Source organism: Eulemur rufifrons, chromosome 7 (assembly GCF_041146395.1).
Source record: "Eulemur rufifrons isolate Redbay chromosome 7, OSU_ERuf_1, whole genome shotgun sequence".
In the NCBI taxonomy this organism is placed as follows: domain Eukaryota; kingdom Metazoa; phylum Chordata; class Mammalia; order Primates; family Lemuridae; genus Eulemur; species Eulemur rufifrons.
The window spans coordinates 160,264,023-160,286,500 of NC_090989.1; the positions used below are offsets into that span (position 1 = coordinate 160,264,023).

At 42.1% G+C, this 22,478-nt stretch overlaps 1 protein-coding gene across 2 annotated transcripts in view; it reads right to left on the minus strand.

Annotated features, from left to right (window-relative positions):
* Positions 1-22,478, minus strand: part of ERC2 (ELKS/RAB6-interacting/CAST family member 2) — an 887,395-nt gene that overhangs the window by 710,397 nt on the left and 154,520 nt on the right. For both annotated transcript variants that reach the window (XR_011233902.1, XM_069473718.1), the window contains exon 3: positions 18,180-18,596. Coding sequence is in view for 1 of the 2 variants with exons in the window: in XM_069473718.1 (XP_069329819.1) it covers positions 18,180-18,596 (417 nt within the window). In the remaining variant the exon portion in view is untranslated. The remainder of the gene's footprint in view (positions 1-18,179; positions 18,597-22,478) is intronic.

Here is a 22,478-nt window from a genome sequence, read left to right on the forward strand (position 1 = left end):
CAAACTTGCACATGGGGTCAAAGGTAGCTCCAGTACTTTAAAAAGTCTACATAAATCAAGATAGAAATGTTGATCCCATACAACAGATGGCTGGAATATGATGAAGTTTAATTTCCTCACAAATATTCTCCCATTATGCTGAAGAAAATCAAATCAGCTGATTGCAAACAAGGATTTCAGAAACTGCCCAGAATTTCTGTAAAGTTCTTGCTTCTTAGCACTGGAGGTCAGAATTGAAAAGGCAAAGGATAAGATTATTTTTAGGTGTAAATTTTATAATTTCCTGTTCTGGCAGCTCAAACATTTACCCTGTTAGCAAAGATCACATGACACCATCTTTCATTATTCAGCATTGGCTATTGCTACCCACCATCAGGATCATGCTGGGATATTGCCATGCTTTGCACCCAGCATCCACACGATTCCCAAAACCTAGTTAAAAAAAAAAAAAAAAAACACTCATTCATCTGAATCTTTAATGTTCATAACACCAAAAAATTAGCTCAAGTTTAATATTTTTGATTAAGTAACCACGCTACATTGTGGTGTTAAGAAAATCTCAAAACACTACATTGTTTAATGACAGCATATGCTTTAGGAAAACCATAAATTTAAATATAATTTGAGGGATAAATTAAGGTTTGGTTAAACTCATACAGCTTTTCTGAAAAGATGCGGGAGTCTAAGAAAGGACATTACATATGCTAGTGTACCAGACCCCCCCATGCCTCTGTCTTACTTACCTATCAGTGAACCATTCCTCATCCCTAGGGACCCAGTCCAAAGGGCCCACCTTAGCACCTCCCACAACAGGGTATCTGTCATCCAGTGTCCCCTCAAGACATAGTTTACAGTTAAAGGCTCTCCATAAAACAACTGAATGAATGAATGAACTCTCTTGTCCTAGACCACTCAGCTTTCTGGGTTCTCTGTCCTCTCTAAATACTTCCTTCTCAGTTTTTTTCACTGTTCTCCTTCTCCTATCTTTGTGTTAAACACAGATATACCCCAGTTCTATCTTTGGACCCTCCTTGCTTGCCGTGGTGCTGGGGAGGCATCTAAACCCTCTCTTTTGGAAATGGTTCCCACACCTATATCTCTAACCTAGTCTTGTGCCTTGAAATGCAAACTTGTATTTTCAAATGTCCAGCCCATCTTCCCCTCCCAAAACCCTGCCTCCTTCATGACTATCACAGGCATCATCACTGACCCTGTCACCAAAGCTGAAAACTCCAGCCTCTCTGATACATTGCCCTCCTCATTCTTTACCTTCTTTGCTGTGGTTCCTATTTCAAGGCATCCCCTTTTACTCCTTTCCCTGTTACCACTGTCATCACCTTAATTCCACCTCAGGAAGAGTCTTCCTAGACTTTCAAAGCTAACTCCTAAGTGGTGGGTTCAGGATTATGGGGACGGGCATAGAAGCTGGTTGTAGAGAGAGTAAGGGTTGTACCTGCCCCCTGAGCAGCCCTGTAACCTGTAACGCTGCAACACCCCCTGACTCTCCCCCCGACACAGAGGAGGCAGTGTGACCTGATGATTAGGAATAGTGGCCTTGTGACCACCTTGATTGTGACTCTCTGTAAGGCTCTAGGCAGGGAAATCCACTTCCCCGAGATTCAGTTTCTTCATTTATAACAAGGGGGGATTAACAGGCTCAATTTCATTAGGGTTATTGTGAGGATTAAATGAGTTACTACACGTCAAGAGTTTAGAACAATGCCTGGCACACCACACGTGATTGATAAACGTTAGCCATGCTGATGGCAACGACCATAATCCACTTAGCAGAGCAATATCCCAAAGACTGGTGTGATCACCAGCAATGAATAAAAAGACACAGCAACATCATGAATTCCATGTTCCAATCCACTGAGAGGGACGTGGCACTGTTTCTGTGGTGTTCTTGCCGGGAATGCATGGCCTTGGTCCAATCGTGAGAAGACATCAGAAGGGTCTGAAGTGAGGGAAATTCAGCAAAATAATTGATCAATATGCTTCAATGATGCCAAGAACATGAAAGATAAGGAATAACTAAGGAACTGCTGCAAACTGCAGGAGGCTAGGAAGAAATAACAACTAGATCCAACATAGGATCCTGGGACAGCAATAAAAGGACATTGGTAGAAAAATGACTGACATTTAAATGAGGCCCTTAGTTTAGTTAATGGTATCACAGTGCACCAGGCAGAAGTGGTAATTTTCTGGTTCTCACACTGGTGCTCAGGTGATGTAAGATGTTAACACCGGTGGAGACTAGGAGAGGGACCCGTGGAAACTCTCTGAATTATTTTTTGCAAGTTTTATAAGTCTAAAAATAATTCAAAATAAAAAGTTGAACCTCCACAAAAGGACACCAATGAAGCTTCACTCCAAAATCATTCCACAAACATTTATGGGGCTTTTATGTACCAAGGACATTGCTAGGTTCTGTGCAAGCACCAGTGACATGGACATGGTTCTTCCTCTGGATATTTCACAGTCTAGTGAGAAAGACAGTCAAGTAAATGGACACTTAATAATTGCTATTAATATGAGGCATCTATACACAGGCAGGGACCTAATCCAGTGTGGGGCAGGAGGGAGTGAAAGTGAGGACATCTGCGGAAGGTAACACCTGGACTGAATATTGTAGGACAAATACAGGATGGCCAGGTGAGAGTGGAGGAGGAAGGGAGCCAGGCAACAGGGAGCCACACAAACACAGGCACAGGCACAGAGCCCAGAGCCTGGCTGTTCAGCAAAGCCAGAGTTTGAGATGACAGGGAGGCAGGGGAGAGAGAAAGAGTAGAAGACGAGGCTGGGAAAGCAAGCAAGACTTTGTGAGCCAGGCTCAGGAGTTTGGACCTTGTCCTTCAGGTGATGGAGGATACTGAAAGGGCAGACTTATATTTTTCTAAGATTATTCTGATAGCAGTATGAACAATGATCTATGAGAGATACAAAGCTAGGGGACCAGTTAAGAAGACCAGGCCAAAGGTAAGAGCAATGGAAATGAAAAAATATGGGCAGACCCAAAAGTTTGTAGAGAGAGAGAGAAAGCAGGATTTAGTGATACACTGAACACAGAGGGTATGGTATGATGAATAATGCCCCCCCCAAAGGTGTGTGCCTCCTAATCCCCCAAACCTGCGATATGTTGCTTTCCATGGCAGAAGGACTTTGCAGATGTGATTAAGGATCTTAACATGAGAACATTATCTTGGATTATCTGGGTGGGCCCAATGTAATCATAAAAATTCTTACAAAAGGGAGGCAGGAGGGTCAGAGTCAGAGGGAAGGAACTATGACAACAGAAGCAGGGGTATTTGAAGATGCATCGGAGATGGCTTGGTGATGGGCGAGGGGGCCATGAGCCAAGGATTGCAGAGGGCCTTTAGAGGCCGGGAAAGGCAAGGGAATGAGCCACCCGCCAGAGCCCCCAGAAGGAATGCAGGCCTGCCATCACCTTGATTTTAGACCAGTGAAACTGATTTCAGACTTCTGACACCCAAAACTGTAAAAGAATCATGTATTTGGTTGTTATAATCACTAAATTTGTGGCAATTTGTTAGAGCAGAAATAAGAAACTAATATGAGGGGTGATGGAGAAAGAGAAATTGATGATAATTCCTGGGCTCTGCTTAGGGTTGGGAGGTACACAGTGGTGGCAGACAGCAAGACAAGGCCACGGAGCAGAACGGGTGGGAAGAAGACAGGAAGTTGCATTCTGGACAGGCTAACCTTAGGATGTTTCTGCAACCCACAAGAAGTTCACTAGGCAGTAATCTATATGGTACTGGTGGTCAGGAGAGAGTCCAGGCAGGAGATAGAATTTTCCACAAAGTTGGTACTTGGTATATACTTAATTAGGTCTACTAGATTCTCATCTTTTAATAAAAGGGTCAGCTGCAGGAGTACTACTGTTACCATTGTTATAGTAATGATATATATTATGAGGAGTGATTATTTCTACAGGCAAGAGTGTGTAGCGAAAGAACTGTGTATTTAAATTCTAACAGCATGGTATCTATGTTACCTGAGGAAATCACAACTTCTCTGTGTCCCAATTTCCTCATCTGTAAAAAGGGAATACATTCTAACAGGGATTAAATTTACAATGAGTGCTTGGCATTTAGTTGAGTGCACAACACAAAGTAAGTGCTCAATAAGGGGCAGCTATTGTAAGTACTGCTTATATACAACTCATTAAAAATATTTTGATAAATCGTAAGAATTTCTTATATCATCCAAAAAGTTACAACAACTTCTAATTGTTTCATGCTTTCTTTCCCCAGTCATTTTCTATATACATCAAACAATTTGGTCACTTACTATCTGATATTAAAGATGTAGGTGACATGATCTCTCCTCACAAGTTGTGCATAAGTTTGTCAGGAGGCAGATATGAATCAATAATGATAAAGAACAGTGTGCACAGTGATAATGACATTGAAGAGGAGTATGATGTGATTCCTGCTCTCAGGGAATTCAGTCTTGAGAGCAGACAGCTATATAAATAATGGTAGACGAACATTTATTAAGCACCTACTAAATGCCAAGCTTTACATGTATTTAACATGCATTACATTTAATTTATTCAAGTCCAGCTAATCAGATATTTCCCATACAATAGAATCATCTCTGTAACGGTCTGATGCAATTACAAAGGGAAACCAAGACGGTGGAGAGAAGGTCACCCCTGAGTTTGCACAGCTCAATACAAACACCCGTACCCCAACAAGTGACCCGTAAAATACCACCAGGCAAGGTTTGCTCCTGAGGAGAGAAGGCAATGGTTTGCACGAGGAACATGGACTTGCTTTACAAGGAGACCAACTGATATGATGGCAACTCCTGCTTATCCCTTCTCATTTTTCTTTGACATTTGTCGATCCAAGCCCTGTAAAGTATTTTGCATAGGTCATGTCGCTGGAGACCAAAGAGTAAACTCACACAGTTGAATGCAAAGATTTTGTAGGAGGCAGAGAAAACTGCTCATCAAAATTCTATTAGGCCAGAGGCCTCCCATAGCCTCCCAGGTCTCTTGCAAAAGTACAGACCAACTACCAGAAATATGACAACAAAGACAATTAACCTCATAAAACAATGCAGATGAAAACATGATGGGAAGAAAATGATTAAGGTTTAAAATAAGAGGAAGGGGGAAAATCAACATATTAAGAGAAAGAATAAGATTTTAAATGAAGTCATAATAGAAACCAGATGAGAAACTAAATAGAAAAGGAAAGTTTCAAAGAAAACAAGCCAGAAAGGAGAAGAACTCGGGGGAAAGAAATGATTACAAGTTATTTTGACTTTCTACAAAACAGTGGATAGTACATTGGTTCTCATTTCTGAGGTCAAGTCCTCTGTGAGGTCTCAAAGCAAGTTAATTGCCCTGAATTAAGTCATGGGACAATGTCAGCACCTACATCTCACAGAGTTGTTCTGAGAAGTCACTGAGCCCAGCACTGAGCTTTGTGCCTGCACCTAGTGAATCTTCTGTCTAACAATGGTGCTGATGACAATGATGATTTATGCTACTAAACAGCACCCCACCAGGACCTCCCAAGACCAGAGTCCATGAGCTCTCTCCGTATCATGAGCTCACATGGATTCCTCAGGAGGCTGCTGTGATTTGAGGAAATGAGATCATTTTGGACCATTTTCCTTGAGTCTTCTATGCCATACACACTTGTGTCTAGAGGGCAACAAAGCAAGGAGCCAGCATGCAAAGATAACCAGAGCCTAGAAAAAGGGGAAAAGATGATGAGTTCTTCAAAAAGATTTCCTGTCCTCTGAAGAAGCCTGTGTCATTATGTCTTAGACACGGGCTTAGATATGCATGCTCGGCACAAGCATCCTCAAATGTCCACTAAACTCCTGTGATTGCTCTACCTGTAACAGTTGCTTAGGCGGCATTCTAACAATACCCACTGAGGTTGCGCCTGGTAGGTTTTTAAGGCGCCTCAAGTTTCCAGTGTGCAATTGGCAAGGATCCAGTCATTGTGCAGCGTTTTGTCTTTTAAAGTAACAAAGGCTTGAGTCCTTAAAATTGCCTAAACCTTGACATGCATAAAAGCACTGCAACAGAGACCAGTGGCAGGAACACCAGTGAGTTTCATGAAGGTACACTGTAATACTGACATCAAGAGTCATCTCTGCTGTCTAAGGCACAATCAGATTTTGCCTCTTCCTTGCTGCGTGGACACTGCCAGGATGACACAGGCCTTCTCTACTCTTTCAAAAAAGAGCACCTTGCATTCTTATTTGGATGATGGATGGGAAAAGTAACATTTTAAAGGAGATTATTTGTCTAAACCAAGATTAACTTTTCAGTGCACTAATAAGTGCACATAGATGATGAGGGAGCTCTTGATTCTGGGTTCGAGTGATTAGATCTAAAGAGGTTTTGGTTTTTTTGAAGCAACTCTTCAGAGAAATATTTTTAAGGCTGGCCAAGAGATACAAAATGAAAGTGGCACTAATAAACCTAAAAGAAGTTAAGTTTAGAGTGATAGCTAATCTTGCCAGATAGGTTTCTGAGTGGAAGATGTGATAAGTGTCGATAAAGCATTTCCTTGGTAAGTGACTGCCGGCCCCACTCGAAGCACAGAAACCCTACCACAAATCTATAGGACTTTCTGCAAGAAAAGAACTTTGCTCCATTAATAACTTTTTAAAACATGCACTAATTCATGCTGGCAGGCAAAATCCTCCCATCAAAATCCATTCTCTGATCAGACTGAGTTCAAAGATAAGTGCGGGGTAAAAAGAAAAACTCAAGTCTAGAGAAAACTGGGGGTGGAGGGGGATGGGTATAAATAAAATCCTGTAGTCTGAACTTAAAAGTTTTAGAGTCAGGAAAAGAGGACAAAACTAGATAACTTGGGTCAAGTGGGTCAAAAAATAAAGGTTTCAACTGCATAAAAAGCCAAACATGAGTTCACATTTTTAATGTGATATGCATAAATACTGGCTGCTATTTTAATATTTGCCTTTACTTTAGATGTAGTGGGGCTCTGCTCGAGGCAAGATTTTTTAATAGCAACAATAAAAATACTTAAAGGTACTTAGAGCAAAGCATGTGTGGTCACGATGTTTTAAAGGGGGAAAGAAAAGGTAATTCTAAACATCTGTACTGCATTTCCACATGATAAAACCACTACACTCCAAAATTATTCTGAAGTTTGGTGGTGCTGGGGGGTGGGAGGGGGGTGGAGGCAGTTCATATAGAGTAATGTTTATCTAAAAAACAGAAAGGGAGACTCAAAAGGCCATTTTGGGGAAAGCAGCCACGACAACCTGTATTGTAAAATAAAACTGCCAATTAATAGTGCGAGTCCGGTAGTCAAAAAGTGAGGTTTCTATGTCTTTCTCAGATCCATAATTATTATCTCCATAAACACACCTGAGAATCAAATGTTCTTTTATTTTCCCAAAGTCCCAATCTTCCCATGTGGTATCTCAGATCAAAACACTACCTCCAACCCCTCCTTTAGATTTCTTTCCCAGGATGTGCCTCATTTCCAGCCCTGTATTTTCTGAGAGGGAAGGAGTGAGGGAGCAGGGAGTCGGAGGAAGCTTCTCTCTGAGTCTCTCCCTCTGTCTATCTCTGTCTGCCCCACACACTTCTGTTTCTTTCAGGCTCAAACCCCCATCCCCACCTCCCCTCAGCATGTCTGTTTCCTAGCTCGGTTCCCTGCAGTCAGTCTTTGGGTAAAGAAGAATCTTGCTCTGGGCTGCCCTTCTCAGTAAAACCCAGCTGCTAGCAGGTGGGGCTGGGAATTACTATTCTTGCCATGGCCCAAGGCCAGCCACCGGCAGCATGTGTCACTCACTCTATACCAGCAGTACACAGCCAGATGATTTTGCCCCCCAGGGGATATTTTGCAATGTCTGGAGACATTTTTGTTGTTGTTCTTGTCGCAATTTGGGGAAGGGTGTAGGTGCTATGCACATCTGGTATGTAGAGGTGGAGGATGCTACTCAACATCGTACAATGCACGGGACAGCCCCCACAACAAAGAATTATCCTGCCCCAAATGTCATTAGTGCTGAGATTGAAAACCCCTGGGCTACACCAGGCAAGCAAAATCCCAGGAATAGGCAGTCTTTCCCCAACACTAAAAATGCTCAAATGTCTGGCAACCCTGCCCAAAGAGCCTCCGGTATGATCTGCCTGCCTGCCAGGCAGGAGGAAGGGCAGAGGGTGGTAAGGGACCTTTCAGCTGTCCTCTTGACCAGGTCCTGGCTTATCTGATTAAGAACATGTTCCGTGGGAAAACCCACAAGTGTGCACGCTAACAATTACCACCTGTAAACGTTTTAACACGCCCTGTATATATACACGGGCGGTTTCTCTCTCTGATCCGTTCCTTCAAAGCAGCCATAGATTTTTAAAGCACTAAGTGTGTAGGACTAAAATGTGTCAACAAACACAAGTATTTAAAAAGGGAAGGAGGGGGAGGAAGCCCCGTGTTTTTATTAGGTCAGGAAGTCCTAATTTTTTTGGAGTTTCGATGACAATCTCCACTTCTCTGTAAGCTAGAGAAGACCTCTCTCCCCGTCCTTTTGAATCCGCATGGGTGACTTTCCCACCCCTCCAGAAAGAGGGGCAGACTTTGGTGATGACTGGCAATCCCCAGTGCACTGAGAATCGAGAGAACAAAATCACAATTCTAATCATTGTAAAAGAAAAATGGGCAGAAACGACAAAAAAAATAGTTTCCTTATTAAAAAAAAAACCTCAAAAGCTTCACGTGAAAGTAGTAAGATTTGATACTCTAAATACAACTAATTGCAGATAGGTTTTTTACCAAATGTCTTAATTCAAAAAACTACTTACTAAATCAGGTGTCGGCGCACTTAAAGAGCCAGTTAGTAAATACTTTAGGCTTTGTGGGCCAAGAGGCGAAATGAGAGGATACTATAAAGGCACTTATGTAATCATTTCAAACGTAACCATTTAAAAAGGTAAAAACCATTCTTAGCTCCCAGGCCATAAAAAAAACAGGCTGCAGGCCACCTTTGGCCAACAGGCTATCGTTTGCCAACTCTCAATCTAAACGGGTTGTAAGTCTTTATAATTTTTACTCTAACGTCTCATTCACCTTTCTTTCCTTTTTCTATAAACTACTTATATGTAACTATATTTTTTCTTTAGTGAGGATTTAATTCATTCTTTATATGTTACAGCTGCCATAACCATCACCATTGCTAGCAATTGCCCAGCAGCGGTTCACGTTGCTCTTGTAGCACTCTAACCAAAACACTTAAGAGGTCCTGCAACCTACATGCCAAACTGAAAACACAAATAAAGGAGCCCCTTTCACATCCAAGCCAGAGAGAGTGAGAGAGTAGATATTGCCTTTCCAAATTTCAGCCAATTAGAAGAGCAATGAAATGGGCACCTCTTAGGAGTTATAAATACAATTTTAATGTCTCACCACTGACACAGAAAGAAACTCCAAATACCCAATGAAAACTAGATTAAAAGTAAAGTCAGTTTGGGGAAGCAAAGCAATTCTTCTTGGCGGTGAGGTAATTAAGTAGTTCAAAAACTGAAAAAGAAAGCTGGCTTTTAACAGATGAAATGGGAAAGGTCCAATTCTAAATGCCACCCATTTGTCCTTATTCTCTGCTCATAAAAATTCACCTATTCCCTAAGAATTTATGGAGGGCCAAGTACTTTCACCTTCATGAGCTGAAAATGGAATGCGAAGCCCTAGCCCTGGTGCCGCCTCCAACATGGCACTGTTTAATCTTTCCACTGCCCTGTGACCTCTTGGATTTACAGTCCCCAATTCACCAGGCTCTGGTAAGATGCGGTAAGAAAACTAATCAGAGACTTTTGCATTTTTTCCTTTTGTTGCATTTACAGAGAAAATAACCCTGAGCAAGAAGGCAGAAGACCAGAATCCTGGTCTCCAATCTACCCTGTATCAGACTGAAATCCCTGGCAGCATCAAGCAGTGGTCAGGCACAAAGCACCTAGAACCAGCAGGGCCAATTTTAATCCCAGGTCCACTGCTACTTCTCTGAGAATCTGGACCAGTCACATCATCCCTCTAGGCCTCAACCTCCCCACCTGAGGCGCAGAAAACCTACCATCCACCTCAGAGTATCACTGAGAGGATTAGGTGGCACTCCTGGGAAAATGATTCTCACAGGCTGATGTTAGTAAGTGCCCAGTAAATGCTAACTGTCATCACTGCTTAATTTGTCTGAGCCTCCTTGTCCTCCCAGGGCTGCTCGAAGCATCAGAGGAAATCACTAAAATGGAAGGTGTTCTGTAATATAAACTACCAAGCCTCTTCCATGTGTAAGGTATTTAGTTAATGTTTCCACTCAGGACAGGTAGGGCTTCAGTATAGCGGACTCTGTCTCAATTTCCTATTGCCACAGCCTGAGAAACACACTTAAAATATTCACAGCGCCAATGCTTAGAGTCCTTTTTCACTGCTGAGGCTTTATTTGTGGGGCACTGTTTTACCAAATGATGATGATGATAAATTATGTCAGCTACCAGAAAGATATGTTTCAGAGAGCCATCACACCTATGGTAAAGCAGGAGGATGAGGGTGATGACAACAGCAATCTCTCTCTCCCAGCACAACCTCCTGACAGTCTCATCCTGCCCTGGTGGCTCTCCCCACACCCCACCCCTGTCACTTTCTTCTCTCAGTAGGTTCCAAAATGCCCTGTCTCTAATGGCTCCCTGGGGCTCCACCAGTCTCTGTCACTGTAAAAAGCAGCCAATGGCACTCATTGAAATGAATATCATTCCAAATTAGCATCCAGTGTTCAAACTTTAAAGAATGTATTAGAATTTTAAAGCCAAGGCAAATGATGCTAAACAGAAGTGAACATTATTTCCTATGTCATAAGAAATGTAAGGGTAAAAATTATGCAATCCCACTTTTGGATTTGTTGCCAATCAGGGTCCAGAGCGAGTGCTTTTCTGTAAAGATGCCTCATTGGCAACCATCCTGCATGGAGTACGTGGAGAAAACGGAGCTCAGTGAGAACAAAGAGACTCTGTCTCGAGCTGGCATCAGCCACTGAAAATTCCACATAATCTCAAAAGAGATACCATATTCAAAATTAAATGCTTACTCAGAAAGAGGCACAAAGGAGAAGTATTCAGATAAATATTAAGACTAGTAGGAGTAAGTAAAAAGGCAAGCCTTAATAAAAGTGAGCAGTAGTCAGAGACGCCTTACACACTTTGGACAGAACTTCGCAATCATTTCTTTATCCACATTCTCAACCTTGGTTGGGCAGTTTCACCATGATTTCATCAAACAAAACATCCAAAGTCCTTCCTCAACCTCAGCCCCTCCTGCTGACAACTCTTGCCTGTTATGGCACCATCACACCATCTGCCCGCACACAGGTCCACAGGAGTTGTTTAGTCCTCAAAGCTCTCAGCACACAGTTCTTAAGTTGTCAAGGTCCTGCCTGTAGATGGAAATGACCTTTCTCTTCAACCTCCATGGCCACCACCCAGATTCAGACTCTTAGTCATCTGGACAACCACAGTACCCTTCTAACTTCTTCCCATCCAATCCACTATCAGTTGACCATGTTCTCTGGCCATGTCATTCTCCAGGGCAACTGCCTTCTAAGCCTCCCCAGAGCCTACGGAGTCAAGGCCAACTCCCTGTGTCCGGTACTCAGAGCCTTCAGTGATCTGATCTCAAACCACCTTCTCAGCTTTATTTCCTTCTCCTCCTGAAAGGCAGAGTTGCAGCTGTTCCAAACTCACTGTGCCCCAAACCCACTGCAGACCCCAGTTCCCACCTCTGTGGCTTCACTCAGCCATCTCTTTTCTAGTTGTGTTTCCCTACCACCCCGTGTGTTGAAATTCTTTTTGCCTTTAAAGACCAGCCCTGCCATGCATGAAGCCAGTCGTCAGCTCTCCTGCCTCTACGCTGCCCAGCATCTGAGTGCATTCAAGGCCCTCTTGGTGCACCAGCGCAAGAAGCAGGAACACGCGATGGGGACAAGTACAGACTCTAGAGCCAGAATGCCGGCCTCCTGATCTTGGCTTTAGCACTTGCTATGTGTGATTGGGGGAAATTACTTATCTTGTTGCAACTCAGTTTCCTCATCTGTTTAATGAGGATAATGACAACAGTATTTACTTAGTACAGCACCTGGCACAGAATAAGCCTTGGTAAGAGTGAGATGCTTCTCTTATGTAGCCCACCTGAATCTCTGCACGAGACCACAAAATTGTCACTGATGCTCCTAGAGCATCCTGCACATGGATGCTTAACATATATATGCCCAATGACATCCAACACATTTTGAAAAAAATGAAAGGAGACTTCCACTTAAAGTTACCCTCAAAGTTCCTGTTCCACTCCAAACACAATGATCAAGAAAACATGAAAGAACATGGAGCTTGTACAATCGTTATGAACTTTTCTAATATTGACAAAATAAACCACAGAGCAGTTCTCTGGGTATTTACCAATTTTTCACTCGTTAAAATATTTATTGAGCACCTCCAGGCAAATATTTGAGGCCTGGGAATACTGACGGAATGTACTGATCAGGTAAGAAACTTACTGTATTAAAATAGGGACCAACTATTCAAGTTCTGTACTATGTACAGGAAACAGCCTTTGTAAAAGATCAGGTATATAAAAATGTTACGTTTATATGTTTAGGAATATTTTCTGTAATGAGTTTTGTTGGTAGAAATAGAGTGTATTGAATATGTAGAGTCGGAATTAGAAATGCCTGCATCAGCAAAATCATGGCTCAGTCAGCAGAACTGGAGACAAGTGTGTGTTAAAGAGAACGGAGCCATATGGCTTTGAGAGGGGGAATTGGCATGGCATTTAGAAGTCTGGGCAGAGATTATATGGGGGAGGTTTTAGCCATAAGTAAAAGGTCTAAAAGCTCAAGAACTTCTAGCTAACAGCCTTTGCTCTGGTCAATCTCCCACTGGCCTGGGGACAACCTGTATAAATAAACCAGGAGACCAAGAAGTCATGTTCTCTGTTTCTCCTCTCTGCCCCCCACAGCACGGAGGGAAGCCCAGGTCCTATTTCCTGGGGGTTTTGTTCATTCTGGTTTTTTAGCAACTGTGGCCCCTCATGACTTAGGTGTTCTTCTGCCCTTGCTACCAAAGAAAGGCAAGCTACCCAAAGGGATTAGCATAGGAGACCAACAGGATTAGCAGCAGAACATATATCCTTTCCCTTCAAGCATCTTACAGTGAGATAAGTCCAAAGACCCCTAACTCTCTTCTAAGAACCTATCAAAAAAATATTAAGCAAAGTGTAAGAGATCCTGGTTTATAAATCCATTTGTTTTTCTTTAATGAGCTCAATAGTATTTTAGACACTCAATCTCTAAAACCTTTACGTGGAACAGTATGTTCTTTGCAGAAAAGGCTAGAGAACAAGGTAAACTATTACCACATCAAACAATGTCTTATCAAATCAACCTGTATCCAAATGCATCAGACAACACTCGTGAGTTACAGTGAGTTTCAGCCAACCCTTGGCACACATTATTGGCATGTTGGTTGTAGTTCCTGGGTTTTGATCTCCCAAATAAGTTGAGATCAAAACCTTTTTGTTGTTGTTGTTTCCTGCCAGACAAAGAAGTGGTTTCACCCTCTGCCTTTTCGAGACCACTGAAAGACAAGACACTAAAGCAGCCCAACCCAGCCCAGATGCAACTCATGCCAACTCCAAATCTCCTAAAACAATATGCTAATCAAGGCCAGGAGATGGGGTTTATGTGAGGTCCACCACCCCTGTCTGAGAATGAATCATAAAACCACTAGCACTCCATTCCCCAGCACTGCACCTCCTAGCCCCCACCTACTCGAACTGTGCATGAGGAAAAAGAAATCAGGAACACACTGAACGCAAAACCTCGAGTACATTTTAAATCCTGTTTTAGATTCATTTAAATTAACAGAGGTCAGGCAACTTCTTTATACAAGCTGAGTTATTCTTACTGTTTTAACAACAAAAACAGTCAGATACATTTTTCTACTAAAAAATAAAAAATACCCTGACAGAAGTAAATTCTAAAACTCAGAGAATATGGAAACAACTTAGAGTAAATGTTGTCTTACAGAATAACTAATGAAGGAAATTACCCAGTTATTTGGCAATGGGAAACGACTATTTGTACGTTATTACGTATTTTGTAGGTCACAGATTTAAAGCATTATTTTTATTTTCTAGCACAGCATTTTTCAGAACTGTCTTACAGAGAACCCCAGTGCAGCAAGAGAAAATCCAGTCAAGTCAGAGCAGCTCTGCCTTCCCTAGTCCCCTTCTTGGACATGACTAATGCACATCTGCACATTCAAGAGTCTGAGGACCCTGCAGTAAACTCTGTGGAATCCGGCATTTCCCCAAGTTCATCTGGCCCTGCAGCCCTTTTTCTCTCATAATACATATTAACAGCCCACAAAATGGCTGTTCTGTGGAGCACACTCCGGGAAAGGTTCTTTTGGAAAAGGGACATAATGAAATGGTTTCAGAGCTGAGACTCTGGAGTCAGCCTGATTCAAATACCAGCTTCATCATCTGTTAGCTCCCTGATGTCGCTTGTCCCTCAGTTCCTCCAGGTAAAATGGGGAAAAAGTAATAGCACCTACCTCCTTCAGCCACAGGACTGGAACAGTCCTCTGAGATCCTTGTGTGCTAGCTCCTTTCTGTCATTCAAGGTCTCAGTGCCTGACGCTACCCCTCCAAGAGGCCTTCCTGACCACCGTGAATTGGTCCCACCCAAGTCCCTACTGCTTCACCCTTCTTTTCTTTCATGACATATCTCTATTTAACCACAAAATTATCATCTATTTCCCCCAATAGAATGAAAGCACCATGAAGCTAAACGTTATTGGTTATCATTGCTATAGCCTAAAACAGATCTTCCATACATATTCATCCAATGAATGAAAGAATGAATGCATCGATCAATGAATGAATGAATGAGGTGGTTGTGAGAATTCAGTGTGAATGAATATAAAGTATTCTTCCTGGTGCCAGAAACATTTTGGAAACTTCTGATGAACCATGAGCGGTTAATGCACTCGTAATCCTAATTCTTCCAATGTTTAATTTTCTGACTCCATAGTGCCTCTTCTTGCTGTACTATGGGTAAACATTTCACACTGCTTCTTCAGAGATGTGCTAGTAAACGGGCTTTGAGGAATGGTTGAGGGAATGGAGGAGACAGGCCTTGAGAATAGCATTTGCCAATTTCCTGGTGTAAAGACTCCAGCCACGACCAATTTGAAGCTATCAATGGTTTAATACTAGGCTCACAAGATTCCCAAAAATTTGATAAATGAATCTCACAAGCCAGTACAACCCTTCTCTAGGGAAGGGTCCCCCTCCAACCCTGTAAGTATTGCCTGGTGTTATGGCTCATACCTGTAATACCAGTACTTTGGGAGGCTGAGGTAGGAGAATTGCTTGAGGCCAAGAGTTTGAAATCAGCCTGGGCAACACAGCTGGACTCCATCTCTACAAAAAATTAAAAAATTAGCCAGGAGTCCCAGATACTCAGGAGGCTAAGGCAAGAGGATCACGTGACCCAGGAGTTCCAGGCTACAGTGAGCTATGATGGCACCACTGCACTCCAGCCTGGGCTACAGATCAAGACTCCATCTCTACCAAAATTAACACACACACACACACACACACACACATAATCATAATCAAGGCTCCAAGTCTTATTTGTTGAGTTCAAGTATAAAATCAGCTTTTTATAGAGAGCCATTTTCCATATTCTCCTTTCGTGATGAGCCAAAATAAGGGCTATTGACTTTGGTCTGATGCCCATTAAAACTAGTTGAATATCTGGGGCTGCATTTTTCATACCAATCCACAGCACCATACTGTGTGCTTTTGAACTGTCATTTAAGGCTCTAGACATGATCCGTATTCAAACCAGATCACTGTGACAACCAACCAATCTCAAAAAACACAAGATAAATTGTGTTTAGATTCATTTAAATGGAGAGAACAACACAAGACACCCTCTACGATTTACTGCCACTGAGCAGAATCTAACAGCACAAGAGTGACTCCATCCTGACCACCAGATCTCCATGGAGTGAGGGACAGAGCTGCAGATGGAGGTTTCTCTGGCATCGCAGCCTCATCAACCATGTAACATCACCCGTTGGTACCCAAAATATTAATAAAGCAATTGCTTTTTCCAACTATAGTGATCCTCTAGCAACCACAGTTTTGAGTTAACACAAGAAAAATTTCAAAATCCACAGTCTACATGTAAATAATAATATGCCAGCAATTATTGTTCCTCTTCTATAAACTAGGTGGGAGGTCCATGGAGTAAGACAGGGAAAGCATTAGTTTCTGTTCCACTGTATTTGTTATCTATTGCTGTGTAACAAATTACCCCAAATTTCAGGAGCTTAAAACAGCATACATTTATTATCTCACAGTTTCTGTGGGTCAGGAATCCAGGCAGGCTCAGGTGAGTTCTCTGCTTCAGGGTCTCTCACAGGCTGCAATCAAGGTGTCAGCCTGGCACTTCTCATCTGAAGGCTCCACTGGGGAAGGATCCACTTCCAAGCTCACTAAGTGGTTTTTGGCAGTTTTCAGCTCTTTGTGGCTGCTGGACTGAGCGCTTCCGTTCCTTACTGGGCATTGGCTAGAGGCTGCTCTCAGTTCCTTACCCCATGGGCCTCTCCACATAGCAGCTTGCTTCATCAAAGCATGCAAGCTAAGAAGGCAATAGAGTCTGCTAGAAAGATGGAAGTAACCGTCTTATGTAACCTAATCATGGAAGTAACATTGACTTTCCATTACTTTTGCCATATTCTACCATTTAGAAGCAAGTCATGAGGATCAGCCGACACTCTAGGGAAAAAGTTTACAAAAGGGTGTGAATCCCAAGAGGTAAGGATTGTTCGAGGCCATCTTATAAGTCTGCTCACCGCATTCACCCTCTTGGAATATGGACGGGAAGACCAGGCCCAACAAAACATCTCTTTAAAGCAACTCATTATGAAACCAAGACCTGTAGTTTCCCAAACATGCTGCTAAGTTCTTCTGAAAACAAAACAAGGAAGAATAAGAGTTGAGGACATTAAGTTTGAAGACACAACAGTCTGTTCAAATGTTCTAAGCAAATATAATCTACATCAAAGAAAACTACTGGGAGCATCTGCATTTTAGAAATCCCAACATGGAAGCCATGTCTTGTGACCAATCAAACAAGTGACTCACAAGAAGGACTGCCCATCTGAACAGGCATTTTAATGCCAAGAAATCTAGTTTGGTCTCAAAGCAAATATCTTCTGGAATTTTTATTTATTGCTGTAGAATATTTTGAAAATACCTTTAATGCCATTTTATTGCTTGCTATTTTCTGCGTGATCCATGTCTCCTACTTCAGTTTTGCCTACACAGTACTTTTAAGAGGCATATTCACCCCGGTGGCAAGCAACTGCCATAAAAATTTCAGTCCTTGGCTGTCAAGCACATTTTTTCTAAGCTCTACTCAACCACATATTCTCAGATATCTGAGCATCCCAACATCCAATGGTGGTAGCAGGCCAGGGAGACTGCCTCCGAAGGACTTCAAATGATTTAATCCACCAAGGGCAAAACACGTACTCAGAAAACCTGGAACATTCTGTCCTAGACGAATGTAAATGCAGACAAAGATTATCTTAAACCTAAACGTTCAAAATTGGCCCGCACATTTGCCATTCTTTCCAGAAACACCCATGTGCTTTTCTTTCTGCAACTCCCACCCCCAATTCGGTTATGAAAATTTTTAGGTTCATTGTGTTGCTAATCATCTATTTGGGGGTTTTTTCCCTTTAGAGAAATGATATTTGATAAACAACTCTGGTATAATACTATACTTAAAAGACTCTAAAACTCTAGCCACTTGTGGGAAAGCAATTGTAAACCACCTTAGAGCTGACATGTGCTGCACATGCTTGGATCCTGAATGTATATTGAATAATAATGGAACATATGTGCAGTGAGTGGAGAAAAAAACAAATACAAAATTCTAGTTTAGCAGTCATAAGCAGACAGAAAGATTTCAAAGCACCTGACAAAGGGAATTTTGTTAAGGCTGTAGATTATCTTCCAACCTGTGAAAATAACTTGCTAACATATTTTAACTTGTAAATTAAGACTTTGGGGAAATAAAGTGAACGTCCTTACCTCTCTGAGATGTATGTTTTCCTTCTCTTTCTGGTCTAAAATCACTTCCAAGTGGCTGACCTGAGACTCAGCCTCTGCCATCCGCCGCGTCCGTTCGTTGTCATCCTCCAGGCTTTTGGACGGCAAGCCTTTACTCTGCAACATCTCAAGAAGCTTCTTAATCGACTCGTCTCGGGCATTGAGGGTCTGTTTCTGTGTTTCGATTCTCAGCTCCATTTCCTCCAATGTCTTCCTCAAAAGGAACAGCTCCTTAGCCTGTCTGTCGTGCTCGGCTTGGAGCCGCCTGAAGTTCTCCTCGGTCAGCTCGATGGTAAAGTGCTCCGCTCCCCGGTTGCCGCTCTCTTGCTGCAGGAGGTGGTTGAGGTCTCTCTGGGTTCGCAGCTCATCCTGAAGGGCCTGGATTGTCAACTGCAGATGCTGCAACGAGAAAGACGGAGCAGGAGAGGAGAAAGAAGGGGAAAAGTCAATGGAAATGCCAAGTGCTGCTTGCTGCCACCACACCATGAAGATGGAATGTTAATCGTGGAGTCCAGGGGCCAGCCATGAAGTCCTCCACGGTGACTTCAGAAGCATGGGACAGCACATGGAGAGGGGGAAATTAATTCAATGATGCTTTCTGAATGTCTTAGGAGAAGAGAAATGTACACATACACAGAAACAGCATATTAGTATCAATCACAAGGGAAATTATACATCTACAGAGTTTTAATTTAGGAAGTGGAAAGGGTTAGAGGGAAACTTTCACAAACACACCTTCTTTATGCCCACAACGCTCCAGACTCAGTATTCCTTGTTTCCTAAGGTGTTCCTTATGGTACTGTCCATTATTTTCCATGATCAAGGCTTGTTGATTTAAAACTGAAAATAATCGCATCCACTACAAGTAGACACAAACAAGGACTTTATTTTTTTACAAATAAAGCTGTGAACAGGTTTAGTAAACAGGATTACTGCATCTGCAAGCAAAAGGGAATAAGTACAAGCACAGACAAACACACTCAAACACACACGGAGGTGAGGCTATGCAGAACAAAACAAACAAGCTGCAAAGAGTGGACAAACCTTGGTTCTTCTGGCATCCAGTAACTGAACAGCATGGGAAATGGAAAAAAAAATGAAGCAAAAAATCAACACAAAGAAAAGTCCAGTGCAAGCAGCAAAGGATATTTAACAGAAAGAACTTAATCAACATAAAGTACCTTCACAGAAGAAGGAACAAAAGAAAAAAAATTCTAATTACAGCAAAGACCCATAAGCTACACAGAATCTATAGCACTGATGTTTGATAGACGTGGAAAAAAAAAAGAAAAACCAAATGTTACGTTTATTCCACCTTTAGTTTTCCTAAATCTCACTGACCCAGGAACCCAAAGTCTTGGATGTATTACCAGACAGGAAAGCACCCACATGTTATTGAGAGTCACCATTTTTACCAAAATCAGAGTGAAAGCACCAGAGAAACAAATAATTATCAGTTATGAGAAAAGAAACCCCTGCATGAAGACAGTTGGTAAATTTTCAACACCTTCCCCATGGGGTGAACCCCCAGGCTGGTCAGAGAAGGCAGCCACAAGGCTGAAGGCATTTTTGTCTTTGGGACAAACCAGGAGGCTTCCAAAACAGCAGTTTGTCATCCACCAAACATAATCCTGCCTGTGGGTCAAACAGAAGGCTAAGCACAGGAATCAAGATGGACATAAAACATAGCTCCTGCCCACAGGGAACTTACAGTATCATAGGGCATGGATAACTCTGTATGTAAGACATATGATTTTGGAGCAGTCGACATTTTGAAATCTTTCTGAATTCCTATAGCCAACACCCAGAGGTGTTGAGATCTTTTCTGAGCATGGCCTATACTCAGACACTAGCCCTGGGCGAGGCACCATTTTGAATATGTTCTTCATGGATGACATCCACTTCATCTTCCCATTTAGGAATGTCCATGAGAAATGCCTAGAGCACAGGGAACAAGTACTCTCTCTCCCATCTGTGTGCCACGGTGCCTCACAGGGTACTGAATGCAGAGTAAGCAATTGGTATATGTTTAATGATGGAGATTATAAATTTTTAAAATCAATGCTCTCCTAGCATGTGTAAAATTCAATGATTTTTAATATATTTACAAAGTTGTACAACTATCAACACAATAAATTTTTGAACATCACCTCAAAAAGAATCCTTATACCCTTTAGCAGTCACTCCCCATGCCCCTCCCTATCCCCAGGCCCTGGTAACCACCAATTTACTTTCTCTCTCTATGGATTTGCCTATTCTGGACATTTCGTATCAATGGAATCATGCAGTAAGTGGTTTCTTTCACTTAGCATATTTTTAAGGTTTATCCATATTACGGTATGTGTAAGTATTTCATTCCTTTCTATGGCTGAGTAATATCCCACTGCATGAATATACCACATTTCATTTATCCATTCATCAGTCGATTCATACACAAATATTTGTAACAGCATTATTCCTATTAGCCAAAAAGTAGAAACAACCCATTTGTCAATCAACTGATGAAAGGGTAAATAAAATGTGGTATATCGATGCAATGGAATGTTATTCAGCCATAAAAAGGAATGAAGTACTGACAGACACTGTAACGTGGATAAACCCTGAAAACCTTATGCCATGTGAAAGAAGTCCGTCACAAAAGACCACATATTGCATGATTCTGTTGATGGGATATCCAGAATAAGCAAATGCGTAGATAGAAAATAAATTGATGATTGCCAGTAGGAGAGGTGACTGTAAACGGTATGGGATTTCTCTTTGAGGTGATGAAAATGTTCTCAAATTAGATAGGGGTATAAGTTGCACAACTTTGTGAATATACTAAAAACAAATGAATTTTACACTTTAAATGGGTTAATTGTATGTTATGTAAATAATATCTCAATAACACTGTCACAAAAAACATGAGTTGGGACTATAAGGTAATACAACTTCCTCTACCAGCTCCCTATCCCTAAACCATACCAACACAGAGTCCACAGGAGCATCCACAGCCTTCAGCCTAGAGCCACGGCTGCTGCCCAGCCTCTTGGGAGCATGATCTGGCAACTGTCTTTGAGTCATTTAAATATTCTTGATGATGGCAAATCTTTTGTCCTTTGGAGGTGGCTTAGATTTCTGAGGCGATTCAAGTTTATCTGTAGACAAATATAATGAATTGGGAGGATCAGAATGGAAACTCTCCTTTCTGAGAGTTACCAAAAATAAGATTGGTTTTCTTATGTGGTTCATAAACTGGCCAGAAGGGAATTCCAAAGGACAAGTGCCAAAATGCTTTGAGCACAGAGAACCACACTGGAAGGACTGCAAGGGCGCTGCTCCTCTGGACGGGCAAACCACCTATTGCCCTGATCCTCTGTTTCCAAGTCTACAAAATGGGATCATCACAATGCCTACCTCACAGCGTGCCTGTAAGGAATGACAGAGAGACTGCAGAGAGCACCAGGTCTGAGGTGAAGGAAGGGAAGCAGTTAGGAAGTTAGGGAAGGAGGAGATGGGTAAGGGAGGAAGGAAACTGGCAGAAATGAAGGAAGAGAGGAAGAAAAATAGGAAAGAAGAAAGGCAAGGAGAAAGGAATAGAGGGAAAATTGCTCCATTTATCCATTCAATCTATATTCATCCAGTATCTACCTCACACTCATGAAATACCAAAAAAATAAGAAATAACCCAAGCTCACAGTCCATGTGGACAAGTAAACCAACAGTAGCAGTACTGTGTCATGAGAGTTATGACAGAAGTCATAGCCAGGCCAGGCGCGGTGGCTCATGTCTATAATCCTAGCATTCTGGGAGGCCAAGGCGGGGGGATCATTTGAGCTCAGGAGTTTGAGACCAGCCTGAGCAAGAGTGACACCCCATCTCTACTAAAAATAGAAAGAAATTATATGGGCAGCTAAAAATATAGAAAAATTAGCCAGGCATGGTGGCACATGCTTGTAGTCCCAGCTACTCAGAAGGCTGAGGCAGGAGGATTGCTTGAGCCCAGGAGTTTGAGGTTGCTGTGAGCTAGGCTGACACCACCGCACTCTACCCCAGGCAACAGAGTGAGACTCTGTCTCAAAAAAAACCAAACAAACAAAAAAAAAAAAAAACGTCATAGCCAGTGGCTGGAAACTCAGAGAAGATGGAGCCCAAGCTAGGGCATGTAAGGAAACATCCCAAACCAAGGGGCTACCACTGAGTTATGTCTTATAGGAAGGGCAAATAAGAGTCATCCCTGTAAGAATGATGGAAAGGGAAGAGAAAATGTAAAAGCCCAGAGGTAAAGACAGACCAGATCTA